This window comes from Onychomys torridus, unplaced genomic scaffold, assembly GCF_903995425.1.
Source record: "Onychomys torridus unplaced genomic scaffold, mOncTor1.1, whole genome shotgun sequence".
NCBI classification, from domain to species: Eukaryota; Metazoa; Chordata; class Mammalia; order Rodentia; family Cricetidae; genus Onychomys; species Onychomys torridus.
This window is the reverse complement of record NW_023412964.1, coordinates 1-25,513: the sequence shown is the minus strand read 5'-3', so window position 1 is coordinate 25,513 and position 25,513 is coordinate 1. Positions and strand designations below refer to the sequence as shown.

At 40.5% G+C, this 25,513-nt stretch overlaps 1 protein-coding gene across 1 annotated transcript; it reads left to right on the top strand.

The window, feature by feature from the left end:
- Window positions 1-16,483: 16,483 nt before the first annotated feature.
- LOC118576091 (speckle-type POZ protein-like) lies at window positions 16,484-17,563 on the top strand. Its single transcript, XM_036176482.1, has one exon. The coding sequence runs from the start codon at window positions 16,484-16,486 to the stop codon at window positions 17,561-17,563; it is 1,080 nt and encodes a 359-aa protein (XP_036032375.1).
- The last annotated feature ends 7,950 nt before the right edge of the window (window positions 17,564-25,513 follow it).

The window sequence follows — 25,513 nt, the reverse complement described above, 5'->3', positions numbered from 1 at the left end:
TAGTTTTCAGAGCCATGTTTCAATATGATGTGGAGAGAGCAAAAGGAACCGAGTTGAGATCCATGACCTGGAGCCACAAGTCTTCAAGGCAATGATGGGTTTCATTTACACTGGGAAGGCAATAGACCTCTACAGTATGTCACATGTGACAGTATGTCAGATGTTATATTGGCAGCTGCTGGCAAACAAGATCTGGAGCATTTGAAGTTCACACGGGACCATGCCCTCTCCAGGGACCACTCAGTGGGTAACGATGCCCACATTCTAATACTGGCTAAATAGTATAATGCAAAGCAGCTGAAAATCAGGCACTAGACTTCATTACAGCTCATGCTTCTGATGTTTCCAAGTTCTTAGGCTGAATACAATGGTGGGCTCATATCCTGACTTGGTGGCCGAAGCATACAGATTCCTTGCTTCTGCACAGGGTCTGTTCCTGGAACTCCCTCTGAAAAGTCTGAAACAATCCAAGGACATGTTCAGCTCTGACCTAAGGTGACTTCCAGAAGTACCAGTCAGTGTGGTTGTTTGAATGTTACCTGGGTAGACTCCGCTAGCAAACAAACTTGCCACCTGGCAAGAGCAAGCAGGCAAAGAACACAAGCTTTTTCTTTCTTATGTTTTTATAGGCTCCCAGCAGAAGGTAGTGCCCAATTAAAAGTATGACATCTTCAATCAAGATGCAAAATAAAGGAGTATGTCTCCATGCCTCAAGATCCAGATAAGAAGTGCTTCTTCCTACTTCAAATTAATCATAATATCCCTCACTTGTGTGCCCTTCATTTTAAGATTTTAATTAATTCCAGATGTAATAAAGCTCACAACTCAGAATAGCCTTTACAAGTTCGCCCCTTGTCAACTTCACCCACAATCATGTATCTTTATGCCATGCTTAATTTCCAAATGAAAACAATAACCAGCTCATAATTACACCTAAACAAATTTTTGTCCCATATACAATTGCAAATGAAGGATATATTCAAACAAGTTATAATTTCACCTAACATAACTGTCCCCAATACACTCACAAATGCATCATAAATTTAGCATAGTTGGTGATGTCCCTAGATGAATGTACTCTCTTTATCTCAAATTTAAATTTGATAATCATTGATACTATATTATTGGATGTTTTATCACATGATAAAGACATTGAAAAAAACACAAATATCTGTATGAACGCATTCTTAACAAAATACAACAGGATTATTCAGTCAACTGCATTGCTTTTTTTCTGTAATTTCTTATATGGCCTAAGTTCCTGTTACCCACTAGCTGCAATACGCAGGAGAACAAGCCCTGTATCTTACCAGGACAACACAGCAGATCTGATCTTGTTGATGGGCGTTGGTCAGGAGATTGTGCCTGTGTGTGTGTGTGTGTGTGTGTGTGTGTGTGTGTGTGTGTGTGTGTGAATGTGAGATGGCATGATGGCAGAAGGGCTGGAAAAGTGACCACATTCCTTGCTGGCATCTTCAGTGGGTGAGGTAGCAAAAGCAATGCTGGAGAGCTTGCCCAGTTGTTTCCTTGAGGGAAACCTGGCAGGCTGAGTAACCCAGCGACCACCAGTCCCAGAACCAGGGCTGCAATTTAGCCAAACCCAACATGGACAATGTAGGGAAAAGGGATTAGCTAAAGAAACCTACTCTGAACCTGGAGCCCATAGCCAGTGAAAGAAACACAGCCTCGATCTGGAACCTGAGCCAGTGAGAGAAACACTTTATCTCTAAAGCTAGAACCAAAGAAACATGTCCTGACTCTGAAACCAATGCCAAAGAAACACAGTTTATCCCTAGATTCAGAGCCAGTGAAAGAAATATGCCCTGGCCTTAGAATTAGAGCCGAGAAGTTTAGAAAAGCCACTGAAAGAAACACAGTTTGGCTCTGAAAACAGAGCCATCTCTGCCCCTGACCAATGAAACTAAATAATCCCTGAACAGAAAACCTTCTCCCTGGATAAACTCCACCCCTAAGAAATCTTATATAAACCACCTGCCTGTTTAGGGGTCAGCTGTTTACTCCCACCCTGGTAGAGGTAGCCACTCTCTTGGATTTCTCCTTCCCAAATGAATCTCTTTCTCAAAAAAAATCTTGGGTGGGAAGATGTTCATTCACTGGGGCAGAGAAGATGAACCTTGCAGAGATGACCTGTAGAGGACTGAGCATACAAACAACCTTGCAGAGACATTCCCTTAGGGGACTGAGCAAGTCAGAGAAGAACAGAAAAACCTTACTGAGAAGTCCTTTAGGAGACTGAGCAAGGAGAACAGAAAAAACAACAACTTTTCACTGGAGCCAGAGGAGATTGCTATGTTTCAACAGGGGTTTCCCCTTTAGCAGAGTGAAGTAAAAGAAGCAGCACTTTGGGCCAGAGAAGAATTAGAGCTCTGCTGAGAAGCCCTCATAAGTGGGGGATAAACAAAGCTCAGCTGTAGAAGCTCTCCAAAGGATAGCAAGATTGCTATAATTTGTGGGGAGAACATCCCTCACTATTCCCCAACTCCAGGTAGCTAGAGCTATCTTAGTAGCTTAAGGTATTGCCAGACTCCCAAACAGTCAGAATACCTTCTCCATGCCACACCAAGAGTTGCAACACATGCATACACACCTCATTTATGAACTGCTGAACCATGTGAAGGGGCTGGACCTGCAGATTCAAAGCTACAGGAGCTCATTACACAAGGCAACAATGAAGGTTATCCAAGAGGAGTCCCAGTGAATGTCCAGTATTGAGCCAGAGATCTCAAACCAGAACAATGACTCATTGAAATGATGACTTACAAGTTAAGATGTATGGAGTAAAGGGTATACTGTGTGACTCACTGTGTCACACTACAGCTTCCATTCTGGGACTTGTTTTTGTTTGTTTGTTTTGTTTTGTTTTTTGAGACAGGGTTTCTCAGTGTAGCTTGGAACCTTTCCTGGAACTTGCTTTGGAGACCAGGCTGGCTTTGAACTCACAGACATCTGCCTGCCTCAGCCTCCGTAGTGCTGGGATTAAAGGTGTGTGCCACCACTGTCCTGCAGGACTTTATTTTTGTATGTTTTTTAGTTTGGTTGTCTATGTTTTGTTTTTTTGTTTTTTGTTTTGTTTCTCTTTTGAATTTTGTTTTGTTTTGTGTGAGAGGTTCTAAGGGGGGAGTACAGATATGAAGGGACAGGGAGATGGATGGATCAGGATGTATGATGTAAAACCCAAAAAGAATCAATAAAAATTGAATTTAAAAAAGGAAGTCAAGGATTTAATCAAAACACTCAGGAGCCTGAGGCAAGCAGATCTCTGCATTGTTTGGTCCAACTTGCTCTTTAGATTGGATTCCAAGACAGCCAAAGTTATGTAAAGACATTTTCTTTCCAAAACAGAAAGAGAAAGAAACCAAATCAGCCTGAAAGCTGTATTTCATTGTGTGTGGTGGTTATGGCTGCAGCTCATCATAGCATTGATATTGGCTCTGGAGAACCAATATTGGAAGGTTATTGTAAACTAAGATTCAAGATCCTGTATAGAAATCAGTCAAAATGACTATGTTTTCTCCATGTGTGTAATAACAGTGATATTAGGAAACAGAGGCAACATGAGTGCTGGGTGATTGATAGATATGTGTTGGTATACCAAATGAGATCTCGTCTCCAAAACAGAAACAAACTCAATAAGACTCCCCCAAAGTCCAGATCCTTAAATAGGATCCCTTCCCCAAACGTCTGATTTCTAACCTGGAAACAGTGTTGTCCTAATGTAATTATATTCAGGAGGCAAAGGAAGAACAACCTACTCTGCAGTGGCATCCCGGAATACACAGGGAGTTTAAGGGGGTCTTGGGAAACACATTTCATTGGAGTGGAGGCTGTCCTTCTTAAGTGGCCTAATCTCTAAAAACCAAAGAAACAAAATTTAAATGAAAAAAAAATCTAAAACAAAGATCCAGCATACTTTTTAACACAAGAGTTGAACAGAGACCTAATTATCAAGGAGAATATGTAAATGATGAATAAGAAATAGAAGAGGCCCTCAACTTTATTTGTCAATACAGAGATGAAAATCAACAATTATCTATCTCCATTTTCTTTAAAAATCTGTTAGAGCCATGAGTGTTGAGTCTGTGGAGAAAATGGGATCTTCATTTTCTGGTCTGGAAAAGTCTATATTGATAAAATTACTAAATAGACGGTCCCACCAAACCTGAAGCATAACAGGATGCCAGAGTCTGGCAATTCCACTCCTAGCATATCCCTATTGGAATTGAATGAAAAGTCGAGCAGGACTCTCTACCCAGTTTTTTCCATTAATCTAATGATGAATTAGAAGCCAGCTAGGTTACTGTTAGCACCGCAGACATGAATAAAAGACCTCTGCTGTAGAGAAGCTTGGGTGAATCTTACAGCTCCAGTTCAGAGAAGCATCTCAACATGCAAGAGTCCATTCATTTTTGGTGTTCTGAGGAAATGTGTCTATAGTGTACATTGAAATATTATGTAAAAAGTAAGATCTGCATATGGATTATGCAACCAACTACCCAAGTGGCATGCCAATGAAAACACCAAATAAACCTTGAACACTGAACAAATATAGTGCATTCATGTTCCATTCACAGGTAATTCAAACTGGACAAAGGCATTTAGAATGAGGACAAAGAAAATAGACTTTGTCTTGAGGAGTGGAGGTCCACCAGGAAGGACCCAAAGACCTCACCAAACAGGAACCACAACAATGGATATTAATGACCAGTTATTGTTAATTCCTGTTATTTTTGGTGGTAGTGTTGTATGTTTTCCTTCTTTGGCATTTGTTGGTATGGGACTGTCTGTTGCTGTGCTTTCATGGGTGTATCTAACATTCTGAGGTTGGATTTTTCCTTTGAGTGCTTTCTGTAGGGTTGGATTTGTGGAGAGTAGTTGTTTAGATTTGGTTTTATCATGGAATACTTTATTTACTCTGTCTATGTTGGTTGAGAGTTTTTCTATGTACAATAGTCTGGGTTGGCATCTATGGTTTCATAGTATCTGCATAACATCTGTCCAGGACCTTCTGGCTTTTAGAGTCTCAAGTGAGAAGTCAGGTGTTATTCTTATGGGTCTGCATCATACACGGTGAGCAGAAAGGAGAACCTGGAATGGCTGAGATGGTTCTCTTTTTGCCTGACTTTCATTCCATCCATTTACACAGCCCCAGCATGACTCCATAAACTTCAGAGGTGGTCTTTCTGATGCCCCTCAGATAATTCTATTTGGAATCAGTCTTCCAGATCCAAATAAGGGTGTGGTTCATAAATATTCTAAATCCTTCTCAAGTCAACCACTTAGATTGACCAGATTCAGCTTCTCTTTACCTCATATTCTTCATCCTCCACTGGTGGGTTCTGGGCTTAACCTCAGAACTGCTCTGCTCATTTTACTGGTCTTTAAAAGTGCAGGATTATGCTCATTTCCATGAAGTGCAGTTTGTTTTCAACAGAAACCATAGAGAAAGGTACTTTGAAGTCATCCCCCATTGTAGTGTGATCAGCAATATGTTCCCTTCATCTCATATATCTCTACAGTTAGACCTGTCTTAGAGAGACTCTCTAAGCCTAAATTACACAGAAATAAGTTCAGATTCAATCATCTCAGCCATTCCAAGTCCTGCTCTTCAGTAAGTCTTGTTCCAATACGACTTTCTGTCAATAAATAATAAATCATCATTGCTTTTGACCCCTTGACTTTTTGTTCATCTGGTAGACTTTGTGCAGATGACTAATTAGTTGCGTAGGTGACCATTCACCAGGAAAATTCAGGGTCACTGGAGTAGATACCCCTTCATCATATGTGTAATTTGAAGGTTTTGTTGATGATCACTTCAAAAACCATTGTTTGTAAGAAAGGTGGCCATCTCCCCTATATGTCTAAATAAAATGTTTCTACCAGATTCCTCATGCATAGGTGAGAGACCAGGTGCAGGTGTCAGATTCATCTAAAAAATTAGGCAGAGACTGATCACAGGGACTCTTGGGGACCTGAAACTCAGGTTGTACCATTTCTAGTGTACACTGGCCACCACACTCTTTTCTCTGACTTGCTCTAAGAATCCTGGTGTCTCAGGTGTTGTCTCTGGAACCTTATTGGAAACTGCAAAATTAGTGTGGGGCATATAATCTCAGGGGATGAGAATATTTTAAAAGCCAAAAGTGGCTTATACAGATGTTCAGCAGACTCTAAGAAACGTCTCATGCAGACCCAGACTACTACAGCCAGCTAAACTTTCTGTAACCAGAGATGTAACAATTAAGATATTCTACAATAAAACCAAATTCAGTCAATATTTATGAAAAAAATCCAGGCCTACAGTATGTGGTTGAAGGAAACTCCAACATAAGGAGATTCACTATAAGCACGAGTAATACAGAGAGTAAATAATCTGAGAGCAGTAAAGGAATGTAGGGAAACACACACATACACACAAACACCACCACCACAACAAGAACAACAAAGACAACAAAATATTAGGAATCAACCCTCATTGGTGATTGATATCTCTCAATATCAGTTGTCTTGATTCCCCCACTGAAAGGTCACACACTAACAGTGTGGATTGGAAAGAGATTGAATCCTTCTGCTGCATCCAAGAAATACACTTCAACCTAATGGGTAGAGATTATCTCAGGATAAAGAATTGGAAATGGATATTCCAAGCAAATGGACCTAAGAACTAAGAAGTAGTTGCTTTTATATCTAACTAAATAGATTTGATTTAAAACTAATCAGAAGACATAAGTTAAGACATTATACACGCATTAAAGAAAAAGGGCACAATGATAAACAAAATCAGAAAAAGTAGGTTCCACTTACCAAAATGAAATCAAAATCAGATATGTCATTTAAATAGACCAATAAACCAAAGGAAAATAGCATGATAGGTAAAAGTCTCTGCCAAATAAAGCCCGGGACCAGATTCATTGGCACAGATATCTACCTGCCATTCAAAGAGGAGTTAATGTCCATCATCCTCAAATTATTCCAGAAATTAGAAACAAAGGATCATTGCCCAATTTATTTTATGAGTCTGAAATTACACAGATAACAAAATCACACACTAATTCCCTTATGAACACTGCAGCAAAAATACTCATGAAATAATTACAAATTAAGCCTCAGAATATTCAAAAATATTTACCATGATGAACTAGACTATATTCTAGATATGTAGGAAAGGTTCAATATGCAAAAATAAAAATGTAATTGACCATATAAACTCCCTAAAGACCAAACCTCAGAAAGACATTAACTCATGATCATATCATTATATGGAGGAAGAACTTTTTTCACTAACACTCATTTATGAGGAAACTCAGGGAGAAGACAAGTAACATACATGAATACAATAATGACAGATTAAAACAAGTCCATAGTCAACATCAATAAAAATAAGAGAAACTTAAACAATTCCACTAAAATATGGAAAGAGATGAAGTCTGACTCTCTACATATCTAGTCAATATAACAACTGAATTCTTAATGAGAGCTTAGGGGAGCAGGAGATCCCAGCTGCATCAAGAACAGAGAGGGAGAACAAGGAAAGAGAGACCATGATAAATGAAGATCCCATGGGAATAGGAAGAAGCAAAGTGCTAGAGAGGTCCCCAGAAATCTACAAAGATACCTCCACCATAGACTACTGGCAATGGTTGAGAGAAAGACCGAACTTACCTACTCTGGTGATGGGATGACCAAACACCCTAACTGTTGTGGTAAAACTCTCATCCAATGCCTGATGGAAGCACATGCAGAGATCCAACGCCAGGCCCCAGGTGGAGCTCCAGGATCCAATTGGTGAGAAAGAGGAGGGACTGTATGAGTGAGAATTGAAAGCACAGGGACAAATAGCCAAACTAGTGGAAACACATGAACTATGAATCAATAGCTGAGGAGCTGGATCAGGCCCTCTGGATAGGTGAGGCAGTCTATTAGCTTGAACTGTTTGGGAGGCCACCCAGGCAGTGGGACAGGGATCTGTACTTGGTGCATGAGCTGGCTGTTTGGAGCATGGGACTTGTGAGGGGACACTTTGATCAGCCTGGGTAAAAGGAGGAGGGGACTGAATCTGCCTCCCCTGAATCTATCAGACTGAGCTGAATCCCTAGGGGAGTCCTTGCCCTGGAGGAGATGGGAATGTGGTGTGGGTTGGTTGGGGGGAGTGCAGAGAGGGAGATATTAGGAGGGAGGACAGGGTTATCTATGACTGATAGGTAAAATTAGATTAAATTATAAAATAAAAAAACTGAATTCCTAATTAAATCATAAAGCAACTGACAATAAAATAGATGCAAATTAGAAAAAAAAGAATATTAACTTGTAGAAGATAATGTAATACACATAAGTTAAATAAAAAATTCAACAAAGAAATTCCTATAGCTAATATAAATTTTCAGAAAATAAGCTTGAAAAAATCTAAGGGAGTGAAAACTTTAGTTAATATGCATTGAATGACAGATTTATTTTTAGTAATAGTATAATAATAAAAAATTAGTAGTTGACCAATGTACAAATGAGAGACAGACATGGAAAGAAATCAGAGAAAACCACTTTTCAAAGTAGCATCCAATAGCATAAAATATCTTTGAGTTAACTCTAACCTAGCAAGTGAAAGACATCATAAAAACCTCAAGTCTTTGAGGAAGAAATTAAGAAGATATCAGAAAATGATCTCCCATGCTCATGAATCAATAAGATCAACATTCAAAAATGGCCATTCTGCAAAAAACAATATATGGATTCAAAGCAGTCTGCTTCAAAATTTCATACAATTCATCCCACAAATTTAAGATGGGGGCGGGGATGGGAGGGAGGAGGAAAAGGGAACCTATGGCTGATATGTAAAATTAAAACACAAATATAATAAATAAAATTTGAAAATAATTTAAAGGCCTTTTACAGCTTCATATAGAAATACAGAAAGTATTGGATAGCTAACAAATTACAAACAATAAAAGAACTGCCATAGGTATTACCATTCCTGATTCCAAATTCTACTTCAAAGCTATAATACAAATAATAAAGGGGTATGGTGACCTCAGGGCCTTACTGATGCTGAAGGCTATGTCTGGGTCAATGGCCCCTCTGCATTCAGGGTCTTTGCCCAATCTTGATACTTTGGACAGCTAAGCAACAATAAATAAACCAACAAGTAATCATTGTTTTCTCCATTGACAAGTCATACTGACTCTCAAACAGTATTACTGTTTGTCATTGACTTCTGGTGAGAATGTTCAATCAAGTTCCTATATCACCAAAATTCCTCTAGAACCATAAGAACCATTGGAAACCCCTTAGTTTTGCATTTTTTGGATTATAAAAATCTCACATCTCCTATCTTCCTGGCTATTTCTAAAACCTTGGATTAGGGTAAAAACCTATTATGGCAGAATATGGAGCTTACTAAATTGTTCTCAAAATATTTGGGTTGGTGGTCTGTACTTCAGTGGGAATATCACTACCCAACTTTGCCCCTTTCATGGAGTTTTGATATATTTCTTCATTCCTGGTTTGTCTGTACCATTTGCCATCTTCCTGGATTAGGCTGTTGAAGTCTCTCATTCTCTTTAATCATTGGAAAATGTTTTACCACAGGGAGCTATAATGAATTTCTTGCTTGACAGACATAATGTTTCTTACCTCCATTGTGGAGGAGCAGTCCAATTGCCCAATGTTTATTTTGATCAGTTACCCCTCTTAACACCGTTATTTCCCTCTAGACCTATTGAATTAAGGACACCAGAATCGCAAAGTGGCTGGGAGAAATTGGAGCTTCAGTTCAATGGAATGTTTGTTGTGGCTGCAAACAGGAGCACTGCCCCACACAACCAATCACTCTGGAATCAAAACTTCCAGGCCAGAAGAACATACAGTCATGGAAATAGGAATAATTTTTTTTTCCCAAGAGGTCACTGGGGGTGATAGTGGGTGGTATTATTTCCTTTTCTACCACCTTGTGACTGGACCCATGGATCTGGGCTATGGAGAAACTTGTTTCCTAAGGTATGCTAAACCACCACTCTGAGGTTGCTGCGATGTAGTGGGTAACCATTCCAGCTTTGATCTGGAAGTTCCAAACCCTATTGAAGCTTTGGTAACTGTCATGCCTACAAGGCAGGCCAAGAGAGAACCCTGAAGACCTGAGACCCAAATGGGCCGACTCTCTTGATTTCTGGACCCTAGAAGCTGAAGGTAGACTGAGCTGAGTTCTCCAGAGAACACTTCCAGACTACTCTATACCTTTCCCAGACCCTGTAACCAATACCTTCCCTTGTAACTTACCACAAAATAAACCTCCATTTTAACTACATGAGGTGGCCTTAATAACTTCACCAACACTGCTACTTCATTGGATCTATAACTATGTCTTGAAAGTTCATAACAGCTGCTTCAGGAGGTTGGTGAACCTAGTACTTCCAATGGAATCCATGATTGAGGGCCTGAGTTTTACCTCTCTGTCTGAGAATTTAGTATCTTGGTCAGAAGCTATACTATGTGGAATACCATGAGAGTTGACAATGCATTCTGTTAGTCTCCATGTGGTAGTTTTGGTAAAAACATTATAGGCAGTAAATGCAAATATATTACTAGAATAAGTATCTATTCCATGAAGGACAAAGTGTTGTCCATTCCACAGAGGAAGTGGTCCAATGTATTCATCCTTTTATGACTTTGTAGGCTGGTCAGCCTGGAGAATGATGACATGTCTGGCACTCTGTGTTGGTCTCTGTTGTTGGCAGATCTGGCATTCAGCAGCAGCTTTAACGAGGCCACTATTGATGAATGGATATCCATGTTGTCATTCCATGCATAACCCCCATCTCTGCTACCACAGCTATTTTGATCATGGGCCCATTGGTTAATAATGGGGATAGCTTGTTAAAGAATCTGAATGTACACTTAGTGGGTCATCCTATCTACTTGATTATTTAACTCCTCCTCTGATGAAGGCAACTTTCATGGGCATTAACAGGGGACAAACGATCTAGACATTCTCTGCTCCTTTGCAGATATGTCCAAATACTATTACCCCAAATGTCTTTTTAATTTTTCCTTTTTTTGTTTTTATTTTTCTTCTCTCATACACTCCCACCTGAATGTAGTCTACCAAAACTCTAATCCATACATGGAATATAGATATAGATATATGTAGATAGATATAGATAGATATAAATGGATAGATAGATAGATAGATATAAATGGATAGATAGATGATAGATAGATATAGATATAGATAGACAGACAGACAGACAGACAGACAGACAGATAGATAGATAGATAGATAGATAGATAGATAGATGGATAGATGGATAGATAGATAGATAGATAGATAGATAGATAGATAGATAGATGATAGATAGATACTACCCCTCTGTTTCCCTTCAGAAAAGCAAAGGTCACCTGGCGATATCAAATGAACACAAGATAAAAAATGTAATAATAGTTGGCACAAACCCTCACATCAAGGATGAAGAGGCTAACTCAGAAGGAAGAAACATTTCCAATATTCTACACACAGTTCAGATACTCCCCATGCTCCTTCAGTTGGGCTCCCACAAAGCCCCTGAGCTAAACAAGCACAGTATGTAAACAGGGGACTTAGTTCAGCCCCTTGTAGGCTTTGTGATTGCCTTTTCAGTGTCTGTGAGCCCCTATGAAATGTGTTTAGTTGACTCTGTCATTTCTGTACCCCTTGTGTCTTTGATACCTCCTACAACCCTACCTTCCCCTCTTCCTTGAGGTCCACTGAATTGTGGTCAATGTTTGGCTATGGATCTCTGGAACTATTCCCAACAGCTGTTGGAGAAATCCCAACTGATGTCCATTGACCTAGGTACCAATTGCTGAGTGTAACAGAATTCATTATTTTTGTCCTATTGTGTGTGTGTGTGAGTGTGTGTGTGTGTGTGTGTGTGTGTGTGTGTATGTGTGTGTGGTGGCAGTGAAAGCATTGCAGCAACTTCTAGAGCTGAGCAGAGCTGGATGGACTAAAATGGCTATCTTCAAACAGAAACACCACTGGAATCCATAAGCTGATTTTACACTTTTTATTCATTTGATATTTTATTTCTATATTTTATTTATGTCTGATGGGTGTTCCCATGGGGAAAAAGAGGGACTTCACAAAAGGTCCTCTGCAAAAGCAACAACTGCTTTTTCGAACTGAGTCAGCTCTCCTGTCCCAAAAACAGAGTTTGGAAAAACTTTCTTCATTCTCTTTACTTGTCTTGTAATCAAACATTCATGTTTGTTTTCTACTTTCTGAATCATTGGAAAGATCTTCTGCTCAGTCCAGTGCAGATAGGTTTCTCCAAAGAAACCCTGTTGTCATGTGCTTGGTGCCAGCAGTTCAAATGGATTTCAGATTCTAACTCCTTAGACAAAAAAAAAAAAAAAATCAAACCAGTATAACAACAGGGAGGAGGCTGTGTAGATTGTACCAGAATCCAATGCTCCCCCTCCCTCAACCTGACATGGACTCATTTACATCTGTTGTAAGCCTCAGCCACCATGCTGTTATTCCATAATTTCACTGGAAATTTTCCACAAATCCCATAGTCAACTCAGGTATCATTGGTAACACCATGTCTGCTGCTTCTGGGAGACAAGTATAGGACATGATCTGCCAGGTCCTAGGACTGCTTCAAGCATTTAATCGGGTGCTCCAGGAAGGGGCAGTGAGCAGCTATGGAACCAAAAACTTCATCACTAGGTGGGGATATAAGCCCACCATTGTCTTCCAGTCTGAGGTCTCAGAGTCCTCAGCAGCATGAGCTGTAATGAAATCCATTGTCTGGGTTTTCAGCTGCTCTGAGCTGTGGAGGTCAGCCAGGAAGAGAGTGTGGGCAGCATTCTCCACAGAGAGGTCCCTGAAGAGGGCATCCTCACACATGACCTTCAAACATTCCAGACCATACCTGTCAGCAGCTGCCAGCACAGCATCTGCCATGCTGTCCAGGTGTGTTGCTTATCCAGTGTCAATGAAGTCCATCATTGTCCTGAAGACTTGTGGCTCTCCATGTGGTTCTTTCTGCTATCCTCCATGTCATGTTGAAACTGCATTAGTTCCATTAGTGGAGTGAGAAAGTATATGAAAAGATTTTATAACTGAGCCCAAGACAGGAGTCAGTTCCCCATTGAGAAAATTGCACCCCCAAAGCAGGAGCATGCTCACTGAAGCTCAGAACTTACAGGTTTACTTACAAATCAGGGGTCTTGCAAGAATTGTCTACCTTCATTACAAATGACATATTTGAGGGAAAGGGTACCTGCCAACCTGGCCCTTAACGAATACAGAAAAGTCACAAAGGCCACCAGTTAGCCACCTTACAAAGATTCCTAAATGAGGAACTTAATATTCTGAGATGAAAACCAATTGATTGATTTATCCTGGACTGATGGATAAGCAGCATTAGAGCCAGACTTCCAGGAGAGCTAGGCTGGGAATTGATGAGTTGATTGAATCACTGTAGTTATTTTCCTGTCCCTAGGCTTAGTGAGTTGATCTAGGCATGATGAACTAGAGAGAGATGATGGTTGTGGGCAGCATTTTACAGATCACATTCTAAGAAATGTTTCAAAACCCCTTGTTCAGTAACTGTTGAGTATATTTTGCACCGTTTGAAAATCAAAATATTATCTCACTTAGGGCCAACAGAGTAATCATGGAAGATCAAAGTGTAATGAAGACAGAACTCACAGGTGGAGAATGAAAATTATGAGGTACTGAGAAGCTGAATCATGGCAGCATGATGAAAGTGAGAACTCAGGATCAACTTATAACACACCCTTAGTGGATCAAGAACAATTTTTCCAGGGAGGATAATGAGAGGGGGAGGGGCAAGATGACCAATGAAAGTTTGTGGAGACATCCCTGGAAATGTGAGTATGGATGAAAAAAGACTGACCCTTTCAGAGTTGCTGCCTGGTTCTGCTTCCCAACCACATAAATTCTCCCATACAGACCTCCGTTTTGTGAACATTGAGAGCCCTGATGGGTAAGGAACCACATCTTTCCTGGTCATGTTAACGGGAGGATTTTGTGTAAAACTCTGAGAAGAAAATAACAGCATCCCTATATTATTTAAGATGAATTGCAATAAGCAAAATGAACTTGAGGTGGATTAGTTGGTTCCCAACTTAAGAAGACATGGCATTAACTAAAACCCTAAACTGGAGGTCACAACAGTAAGAAGTGTTTTTGCTTCATTGGATGTGGGTACATCCATTTCAAGGACAGACTTTGGAAGTAAAAAGAAACAAAAATCTAATCAGAATCACAAGGCCTGAAGACACACACACCTTTAATCCAGATCTTCAGGGTAGAAGACACACACTAAATTGGGCCACACCCTCTATTGGAAGACTCTAAATGTATGTGGAAGAAGAGAGCTCTTGCTATTTGTCCACTTGCCCTCACCTTGCAGCCTTCCTAGCAATAGAAAGTATTTGGAACACCAGAAAATACTGAGGACCAGGAATCTTTGCTTGGCTCACTGATCATTTCAGGCCTTCTCTCAGACACTTTTTTTCTCTTTGTCATTGGCTCCTGGTGAAAAACTTCAGCCAAGTACCTACATCACCAAAATTCATCTGCAAGACTCACCCCACCTCTCAGAGAATCCTGAACGTTGCATTTTTGGAGTTATAAAAACCCAACTTCTCCTAGGTTCTTGGCTATTTTCTCAGTCCAATCATTAGGGAGAAAATGTAACATGACAGGAAATAAAGCTTACTTAATTTGACTCAATTAATATTGAGATGAATAAATCGCCTTGCTATTCATTACATTAATATTAAAGGTAACCTAACAATGTCATGTGTTTCAGATTAACAGTGTGGTTACTGTGATTAAAGAGAACTTCATGAACCAGGCATGATGTAAAAGTCTATGGCATTGATCAGAGTAGTCTGAAGGGAGAGGCTGACTCAACTCTGCTAGTCTGTGGTCTAACTTGGTCCAGAGAGCAACTTCTAGGAGAGCCAGACATGCAGAGGGGAAAGCACTTAAAAATGAAAGAAAGAAATAGGAATGAAATCATGATTACCTCTGAATTCCTGCTAAAATATTTCAGATGCCAATGATTTAGAAAGGAACTAGTCTCTCAGAGCTGTTTCATCTTCTTTAAGAAAGTAACTGTGATGGAATGGTGAACTGGTTCAGCAGTCAAAGGTGCTGAATACCTTTCCAGAAGATTTTCATCCAGTTCAGTTCATTAAGAGGTCAGCTGACAACAGTCAGTAACTGCAGTTATCCAGTTATCCAGGGGCTCCTACACCTTCTTTTGGCCTCTGAGGTACCAAATGCTCATGGTGCACAAACCTGCCTGTGTAACAGAGCCTAGTCAATTGTAGGTCCCCCATAGGTAAGGACAACCGTCTGCATGAAGGAAGTACCACTCGAGGTTTAAAACACAGCACTTATGTAAAAACAAAACAAAACAACAACAACAAAAAAAAAAACAGTAACCACTGCCACAGCTAAAACAAAAGCTTAGTCCAGCATAGTTCTAGGAATGGACACCATCCTTATATTATTTAAGATGAACCGCAATAAGCAAACTGTGGTGATTCTGTTTTTCTGTTTTTGTTTTTGTTTTTTGGTTCACAACTTAGCAAGACGTGGAATTAACTGACACTCTAAACTGCAGGTCACAGCAGTGAGAAGTGTTTTTGCTTCATTTGATGTAGGTAGATCCATTTCAAGGACAGACTTTGGAAGTAAAAAGAAACAAACATCTAAACCAGGTCTCAGGGACTGAAGACGTACACACCTTTAATCCAGATCTTGAGCTGGGAAGACACACCCTAAATTGGGCCACACCCTCTACTGGAAGCCTATAAAAGGACGTGGAAGCAGAGAGCTCTTGCTATTTGCCTGCTTGCCCTCACCTTGCAGCTAGTCCCTGCCTTCCCTGGCAATAGAGAATATTTGGAACACCAGCAAATACTGAGGACAGCAGACACATCCAAAATCCTGGACTAAGTAAGTACTGGAATCTTGGTGTTTCCCTTCAGAGGTAATGTGGGATGAGCAGGACTGCAGCCCACCGTCATTCTGATATTTCCCCTCTGATGATCTATAGAGAGATTCCTTGTATACAGTCTGTTCCTCTAGAGAACCCTAGTGCAACATTTTGGATATGAATTAATAGAATGAATGATCAAAACCATCCAAAAGCTGTGTATAATTGTCAAAACAAGTTACCTATTGACCTAAGATTCAATCTAGAAAATAATGGAATGGTGAATGTGTATCTAGTAGCCTAGACTGTGTTCTCTGATATTAGCATTGAAATCTGGATAGAAAATATGAGAGACCCAAGTTTCCAGCCTCATAGAAGAGGGAACAGATGAGAAACAAAAACTGAAAATCAAAATCCTCTCTGTTATTGCGTCTCACAGGGTGAAGAGGGAACAGTTGCCAGTTCTTCAATTTGTATCCAATTGAACCTTTAAAGCACTACCTGCAGGAGAAATGGCAAGAGCAGAGATAGCCCAGAGATGGGACCACACAGAAATCAGTGTTGAGGATTTCTCCTACAGGTGGACCATCAGCAACTTCCATTTGATGGTGGAGGAAAGGCTAGGAAGCCTTAGAAGCCCAACTTTCTCAATAGGAGCCCATGACAAATGGTGTTTGAGAGTAAACCTAAATGGAGTGGATGAAGAAAGTGCAGATTACCTGTCAGTTTACCTAGTGTTGCTCAGCTGTCTAAACAGTCGTATTTGGGCAAAGTTCCAGTTCTGGATCATAAATGCCGAAGGAGAGAAAACGAAAGTCAAGAAGAGCCCAAGAGCCTTTATGTTTGTGCCAGGCCAGGACTGGGGTTACAAACAATTCATTATTCGAGATTTTCTCTTGTCCCATGCATTTTGGCTTCTCCCAGAGGACCAGCTCACCCTGGTCTGCAAGGTGAGCATGGCCCAGGTCTCTTTGAGCCTCTCTGACCAGAACAAGAAGCCTGGAATTCTGGTTCCCAGATGCACATTGGCAGATGATCTAGGAGAGCTGTGGTTGAATTCCCGATTCACAGACTGCTGCCTAGTGGTAGCTGGCCAGGAATTCCGGGCTCACAAGGCCATCTTAGCAGCTCGCTCTCCAGTTTTCAGAGCCATGTTTCAACATGACATGGAGGAGAGCAGAAAGAATCGCATTGAGATCCCTGACCTGGAGCCACAAGTCTTCAAGGTAATGGTGGACTTCATTTACACAGGGACAGCACCAGACCTTGACAGCATGGCAGCTGCTGTGCTGGCAGCTGCTGACAAGTATGGCCTGGAGTATTTGAAGGTCATGTGTGAGGATGCCCTCTTCAGGGACCTCTCTGTGGAGAATGCTGCCCACACTCTCTTCCTGGCTGACCTCTACAGATCAGGGCAGCTGAAAACCCAGACAATGGATTTCATTACAGCAAATGCTTCTGAGGTCTCTGAGACATCAGACTGGAAGATAATGGTGGGCTTGTATCCCTACCTAGTGTTTGAAGCTTATGGTTCCATGTCTGCTCAATGTCCTTTCCTGGAGCACCCTATTAAATGCTTGAAGCAATCCTAGGTCCTGGCAAACCTTGTACTACACCTGTCTCACACAAGCAGCAGTCATGGCATTACCAATGATACCTGAGTCGACTATGGGATTTGTGGAAAATTTCCAGTGAAACTAGGGAATAACAGCAGGGTTGCTGAGGCTTATTACAGATGTAAATGAGTCTGTGTCAGGTTGAGGGATGGGGAGCCTTGGACTCTGGTACAATCTACACAGCCTCCTCCCTGTTGTTATACTGGTTTGATTTTTTTTTATGAAGTAGTTAGAATCTGAAATCCATTTTAACTGCTGGCACCAAGCACATTAAAACAGGGTTTCTTTGAAGAAACCTATCTGCACTGGACTGAGCAGAAGATACGGTCAAGGACTCAGAAAGGAGAAAACAAACATGAATGTTTGATTACAAGAGAAGCAAAGAGAATGAAGAGAGTTTTTCTCCAAACTTGGTGATTGGGACAGGAGAGATGACTCAGTGGGCAAAAGCAATTGTTACTCTTGCAGAGTATCTTTTGTTCAGTTCTCCCCTTTTCTCCATGGGCACATCCATCACAGATAAATAAAATATCAAATGAATACAAAGAATAAAAACAACTTCTGGATTCCAGTGGTGTTTCTGTTGGAAGGTGTCCATTTTATTACATCCCGCCTGGCTGAGCTGTACTAGTTGGTGCAGTGTCTTCTCTCTCTCTCTCTCTCTCTCTCTCTCTCTCTCTCTCTCTCTCTCTCTCTCACACACACACACACACACACACACACACACACACACACACACTAAAACCAATGAGACAATAATTAGTGAATTCTGTTACACTCAGTGATTGGTACCTAGTCCAATGGACATTCAATTGGGATTTCTCCATCAGCTGTTGGGAATAGTTCCAGAGATTCACAGCATAACCTTGAGCACAACTCAGTGAACCTCAAGGAACAGGGGACGGCAGGGTTGTAGGAGGCATCACAGACACTGAATGGGCTATCACAAAGCCTGCATGGGTCTGTACTAAGTCCTCTGTTTACATACTGTTCTTGTTTAGCTCAAGGGGTTGGTGGGAGTCCATGGCCCCACTGTAGCAAGGTTCTTTGACACTTTGCACTGTTGAGCAACACCATCTAAATTGACAGGTAATCTTCGCTTTGTTCACCAATCATTTCAGGAATTCTCTCAGACACTTTTTTCTTTTTGTCATTGGCTCCTGGTGAAAAACTTCAGCCAAGTACCTACATCACCAAAATTCATCTGCAAGACTCTCACCAACTCTCTGACGATCAATAGCCTTACATTTTTGGAGTTATAAAAACCCAACTTCTCCTAGGTTCTTGGCTATTTTCTCAGTCCAATCATTAGGGAGAATATGTAACATGACAGGAAATAAAGCTTACTTAATTTGACTCAATTAATATTGAGATGAATAAATCGCCTTGCTATTCATTACATTAATATTAAAGGTAACCTAACAATGTCATGTGTTTCAGATTAACAGTGTGGTTACTGTGATTAAAGAGAACTTCATGAACCAGGCATGATGTAAAAGTCTATGGCATTGATCAGAGTAGTCTGAAGGGAGAGGCTGACTCAACTCTGCTAGTCTGTGGTCTAACTTGGTCCAGAGAGCAACTTCTAGGAGAGCCAGACATGCAGAGGGGAAAGCAATTAAAAATGAAAGAAAGAAATAGGAATGAAATCATGATTACCTCTGAATTCCTGCTAAAATATTTCAGATGCCAATGATTTAGAAAGGAACTAGTCTCTCAGAGCTGTTCCATCTTCTTTAAGAAAGTAACTGTGATGGAATGGTGAACTGGTTCAGCAGTCAAAGGTGCTGAATACCTTTCCAGAAGACTGTCATCCAGTTCAGTTCATTAAGAGGTCAGCTGACAACAGTCAGTAACTGCAGTTATCCAGTTATCCAGGTGACAGCTTCTTTTTGTCCTTTCTGGAGTAGATACTTTTTCTAGTTATATATTTGCATTTCCTGCCTGTAATGATTTTACCAAAACTACCACACAGGGACTAAGAGAATGCATTGCCAACTCTCATGGCATTCCACATAGTATAGCTTCTGACCAAGATACTAAATTCTCAGAAAAGTGAAGTGATAGGTACCAGGGTCTGGGAAAGGTTTAGCGCAGTCCAGCAGTGTTCTCTGGAGAACTCAGCTAAGTCTACCTCCAGAGTCCAGAAATCAAGAGAGCAGGCCCATCTGTATCTCGGGTCTTCAGAGTTCTCTCTCAGCTTGCCTTGTAGCCATGACAGTTACTAAAGCCTCAATGGGGTTGGAACTTCCAGAACAAAGCTGGAATGGCTAACCCTTGCATCGCAGCAACTCAGAGGGCTGGTTTAGTTTACCTTAGGAGGCAGGTTTCTCCATAGCCCAGATCCGTGGGTCCAGACACCAGGTGATAGAAAAGGAAATAGTACCACTCAATATGACCCCTAGTGACCTCTTGGGAAAAAAATTCTTCCTGTTTCCATGACCTTATGTTCTTCTGGCTGAGAGGTTTTGATTCCAGTGTGATTGGTTATGTCGGGGAGTGCTCCTGTTTGGGGCCACCACAAACATTCTATTGAACTGAAGCTCTGATTTCTCCCAGCCAATTTTGAGATTCAGGTGTCCCTAATTCAACAGGTCTAGAGGGAAATAACAGTGTTAGGAGGGGTGATTGATCAAAATAAACATTGGGAATTTGGGCTGTGCCTTCACAATGTAGGTAAGAAAGATTATGTCTGTCAGGCAAGAAATTCATTATAGCTCCTCCTGGTGCTACATTTTCCAAAGATTAAAGAGGATGAGAGACTTTTAGAGCCTAATACAGGCAGATGACAAGTGGTACAGACAAACCAGGAATGAAGAAATATATAACAACTCCATGAAAGGGGCCAATATGGTTAGTGATATTCGCACTGAAGTACAGACCATCAACCTAAATATTTTGAGTCAAATTAAAGAAGCTTTATTTTCTGCGATAACAGGTTTTCATCCTATTCCCAGGTTTGAGAGGATAGCCAGGAAGAGAGTAGACGTGGGTTTTTTATATTCCAAAAAATTCAGGACTAAGGTTTTTTCAATGGTTGGTAGGGTTCTAGAGGAATTTTGATGATAAGGGAACTTGACTGAACTTTCTCACCAGAAGCCAAAGACAAACAGAAATACTGTTTGAGAGTCTGTATGACTGGTCAATGGAGAAAGCAATGATTTCTTGTTGGTTTAGTTACTGTTGCTCAGCTGTCCAAAGAGTCAAGTTTGGGCAAAGACACTGAATGTAGGGGGGACATTGACCCAGACTTAGCCTTCAGCAGCAGTCAGGGCCTGGAGGTCACCATACTCCTTCATTTTTTTTTATTATATCTTTGAAGTACAATTTGGAATCAGGAATGGTGATACTTATGACTGTTCTTTTATTGTTCAGTAATTTTTGAGCTATCTAATGCTCTCTGTATTTCTATATGAAGCTGTAACTGTCTTTAAATTAATGGAATGTATTGTATGAAATTTTGAAACAGATTGCATGAATCCATACATTGCTTTTTCTAGAATGGCCATTTTACATCTTAATCTTACTGATTCATGAACATGGGAGATCATTTTCTGATATCTTCTTCAATTTCTTCCTCAAAGACTTGAAGTTATTATAAAGAATTTCTCTTGCTAGGTTAGAGTAACCCCCAAGATATTTTATACTATTGGATGCTACTTTGAAAAGTGTTTTTCTCTGATTTCTTTCCAAGTCTGTTTCTCATTTGTACATCAGAAAACTACTGATTTATTATTATTATTCTATTACTGAAAATAGATCTGCCATTCAATACATCCCAACCAAAGTTTTAACTCCCTTAGATATTTTCAAGCTTATTTTCTGAAAGTTTTTATTAGCTATAGGAATTTCTTTGTTGAATTGTTTACCTAACTTATGTATATTATATTATCTTCTACAAGTAAATATTTTTTCTTCTTTCTTTCCAATTTGTATCCCTTTTATTGTCACTTGCCTTATGATTTAATTTAGAATTCAGTTGTGTTTTTTATTTTATAACTTAACCTAATTTCACCTATCAGCCATAGATTCCCCTGTCCTTCCTCCTACTATCCCCCTCTCTGAACTCTCCCACCGCAGCCCACATTCCCATCTACTCCAGGGCAAGGACTCCCCTGGGGATTCAGCCCAGTCTGGTAGATTCAGTGGAGGCAGGTCCAGTCCCCTCCTCCCTTCATCCAGGCTGAGCAAAGTGTCACCACATAGGCTCCAAACAGCCAGCTCATGCACCAAGGACAAGTCCGGAGCCCTCTGCCTGGGGGTCTGCAAAACAGTTCAAGCTAATTGACTGTCTCACCTATCCAGAGGGCCTGATCCAGTTGGGGGCTCCTCAGCTATTGGTTCATAGTTCATGTGTTTCCACTAGTTTGGCTGTTTATCCCTGTGCTTTTTGCAACCATGGTCTGAACAATTCTCACTCATATAATCCCTCCCCTTTCTCACTTATTGGACTTTCAGAGCTCCACCTGGGGCCTGGCCATGGATCTTTGCATCAGCTTCCATTAGTCATTGGATGAGTGTTCTACCATGATAGTTAGGGTGTTTGGCCATCCGATCACCAGAGTAGGTCAGTTCAGGCTTTCTCTTGACCATTGTCAGTAGTCTATTGTGGAGGTATCTTTGTGGATTTCCAGGGACCTCTCTAGCACTTTGCCTCTTCCTATTCCCATATGGTCTTCATTTATCATGGTCTCTCTTTCCTTCTTCTCCCTCTCTGTTCTTGATCCAGCTGGGATCTCCCACTTCCCTAAGCTCTCCTTAAGAATTCAGTTGTTAAATTGAATACATATGGGGAGAGTCAAACTTTGTCTCTTTCTAGATTTTAGTGGAATTCTTTAAGTTTCTCTTATTTATGTTGATGTTGTCTATGGACTTGTTTTAAACTGTTATTATTATAGTTATGTATGTCACTTGTGTGCCTATTTCTTCCTGAGAGTGTTACATATTGCAAAAAGTACTTGCTCCATATAATGATATGATCATGAGGCTGATGTCTTTGTGAGTTTTGGACTTTGGGGAGTTTATATGTTCAATTACATTTCTTATTTTTTGCATATTGAATCATTCCTGCATATCTAGGATATAGTTTAGTTGATCATGGTAAATATTTTTTAATAATCTGGGGCTCAATTTGTAATTATTTGATGAGTATTTTTGCAGCAGTGTTCATAAGTGAATTAGAGTGTGATTTAGTTATCTGTGTAATATTAGACTCATAAAATAAATTGGGCAATGATCCTTTGTTTCTAATTTCTGGAAAAATTTGAGGAGGATTTGTATTAACCCCTCTTTGAATGGCAGGTAGATATCTGTGACAAATGTATCTTGGTCCAGGTCTTGATTTGGTGAAGAGACTTTTAGCTATCATGCTATTTTAGCAGGGTTTATTGGTCTATTTAAAATACATATCTGATCTTGACTTCATTTTGCTAAGTGGAACCTCTTTTCTTCTGATTTTGTTTATCTAGGTGACCGTTTCTTTTAATGAGTATATACTGTCTTTACTTATGTCTTCTGATTAGTATTATGTGAAGTCTATTTAGTTGATATGAAAGCAGCTACTAATTTCTTAAGTCCATTTGCTTGGAATATCCATTTCCAATTCTTTACCCTGAGATAATCTCTATCCATTAGGTCAAAATGTATTTCTTGGATGCAGCAGAAGGATGCAATCTCTTTCCACATCCACACTGTTAGTCTATGACCTTTCAGTGGGGGAATCAAGACCACTGATATTGAGAGATATCAATCACTGATAAGGTTGATTCCTAATATTTTGGGGTTTTTTATTGTTGTTGTTGTGGTGGTGGTGTTTGTGTGTATGGGCATGTTTCCCTACATTCCTTTACTGCTCTCAGATTATTTATTCTCCATATTACTTGTGGTTATAGTGAATCTCCTTACTCTGGAGTTTCCTTCAACCACATACTGTAGGCCTGGATTTTTTCATAAATATTGCCCGAATTTGGTTTTATTTTAGAATATCTTAATTTTTACATCTCAGGTTATCTAATGTTTTGCTGACTGTAGTAGTGTGGGTCTGCATGAAGGTTTCAAAGAGTCTGGTGAACATCTGTATAAATGCTCTTTGGGGTTTTAAAATATTTTCAACCCCTCATATTATATGCCCCACAATAATTTTGCAGTTTCCACTAAGGTTCCAGAGATTGGACCTGAGATACCAGGATTCTCAGAGCAAGTCAGAGAAAAAAGAGTGTGGTGGCCAGTGAACTCTAGAAATGGTACAACCTGAGTTTTAGGACCCTAATAGTCCCTGTGATCAGTCTCTGCCTAATGCTTTAGATGAATCTGACATCTGCACCTGGTCTCTCACCTCTGTATGAGAAATATGATTGACACATTTTGTTTGGACACATAAGGGTGTTGGACATGGCCAGCTGATTCAGTGTCCAGAATATGTGTGAGATGTCACCATATTCCATGATGCAAGTACCACTCTGGCTGCAAAATCCATCACCTACACAGAACCAGCTACCAAAACTAAAACAAAGGCGTAATCCATCAACATCCATAGAGATGGAGAAACTACAAATATCCTACCCTACTGTTTGAACTCCATAACTCTTCTTGTTAACAGAATTGTGCCAATTCAGAATGTATAATGTGTACTTGAGAGCTCACGCCAGAAAGTTTCTAAGGCACACTAGATTTCAGAATACACATTGTAATTGTCAGTCTGCAAATAAAGAGTTTCTTTTGGAGGATAACCATGTCCTAAGGTCTTCTCTGGTGGCTATCCTACATTTATGAAGGTACTACTGAGATCCCATTGACTGTAAGTACATAAACTGGTGAAGTGAGCCCCTTGGATGGGTATGGGTACGGAGTAGAAGAGCTCAGGGTGTGCTCATTCTAATTTAGGCATCCAAGCCTCCCTTTAATCAATTTCTACATAACACTTCAGAGGACTCTACACTTCCACACAAAAAGTGCTACGCCCACAGCTGTGACACCTGTGTAGCTGTAGCAAGTATGCCGCTGCGCTGGGGCCCAGCAGCTGAAAGGTTGAGGTTAGAGCTTCCTGAAGCGTGGCCTCAAGCAGTTCCCCCACAATCAGCAATCGTCATGCAGCCTGAGGATCCCAGGAAGCCCTGGAGAACGAAATGGCCTTGACGACAGTCCTTGTTGGCACTAATCATGATCTTTTGTATGTCTTATCTGTGTGTTCTCCAGTTGACAGCACAACCAGTACAGGTCGGCACCAACATGACTGACCCAGATGACCCTGTTCCTGGAGCACCTCCATTTATCAGACCAGTGTATAAGGAAGCTCAAAAGACTTCCTCAAATACAACTCTGGGGTTGTTCCTGTTTAGAGTAGAGCAGCACGAGCTCTTGTCAGAAACACAGCCAGAGAGCCCAAAACTAAAGTAAAAATAAAAATGTTACGAGGGAATAAACATAGCGTGCCAGACCCTTCTAGAGAGAAAGAGTTAGAGAAAAATTCCCCAACACACACTTCCCGGGGGGGGGGGTATACACAGTACTTTTTAGGAGGGAGCTGGTGGACAGCCCCTAGGTGGACCCCCGAAAGTGGAAGTTACCTAGAGCCGCTCTCATATACAGGAAGTTATGATGAAGTTGGGAACAGATGGGTAAATTATGAGGGGAAAAATGGCTTTGAAAGCAAATGGGTATATGATAGTAAAATATAACCCAGACTGGCAAGAGTTTGGCTCCCCACAGATGTTGTCGCTGGCGCGAGACAGATTTCACAAAATTCTGAGATCATGCCCTCAGACAATAGCCACAATGAACTCACGCTGCGGAAGTGATACACAAAAATAGATATGGATGTCTCTTGTTATTGTTTCTTGCTGATTCTGAGTAATTGTAAAAAATAATGGCCTGATGTAACCCCCTGCCAAGTTCCTCGATTGTAAAAGTATATAAGCATTGCTATCA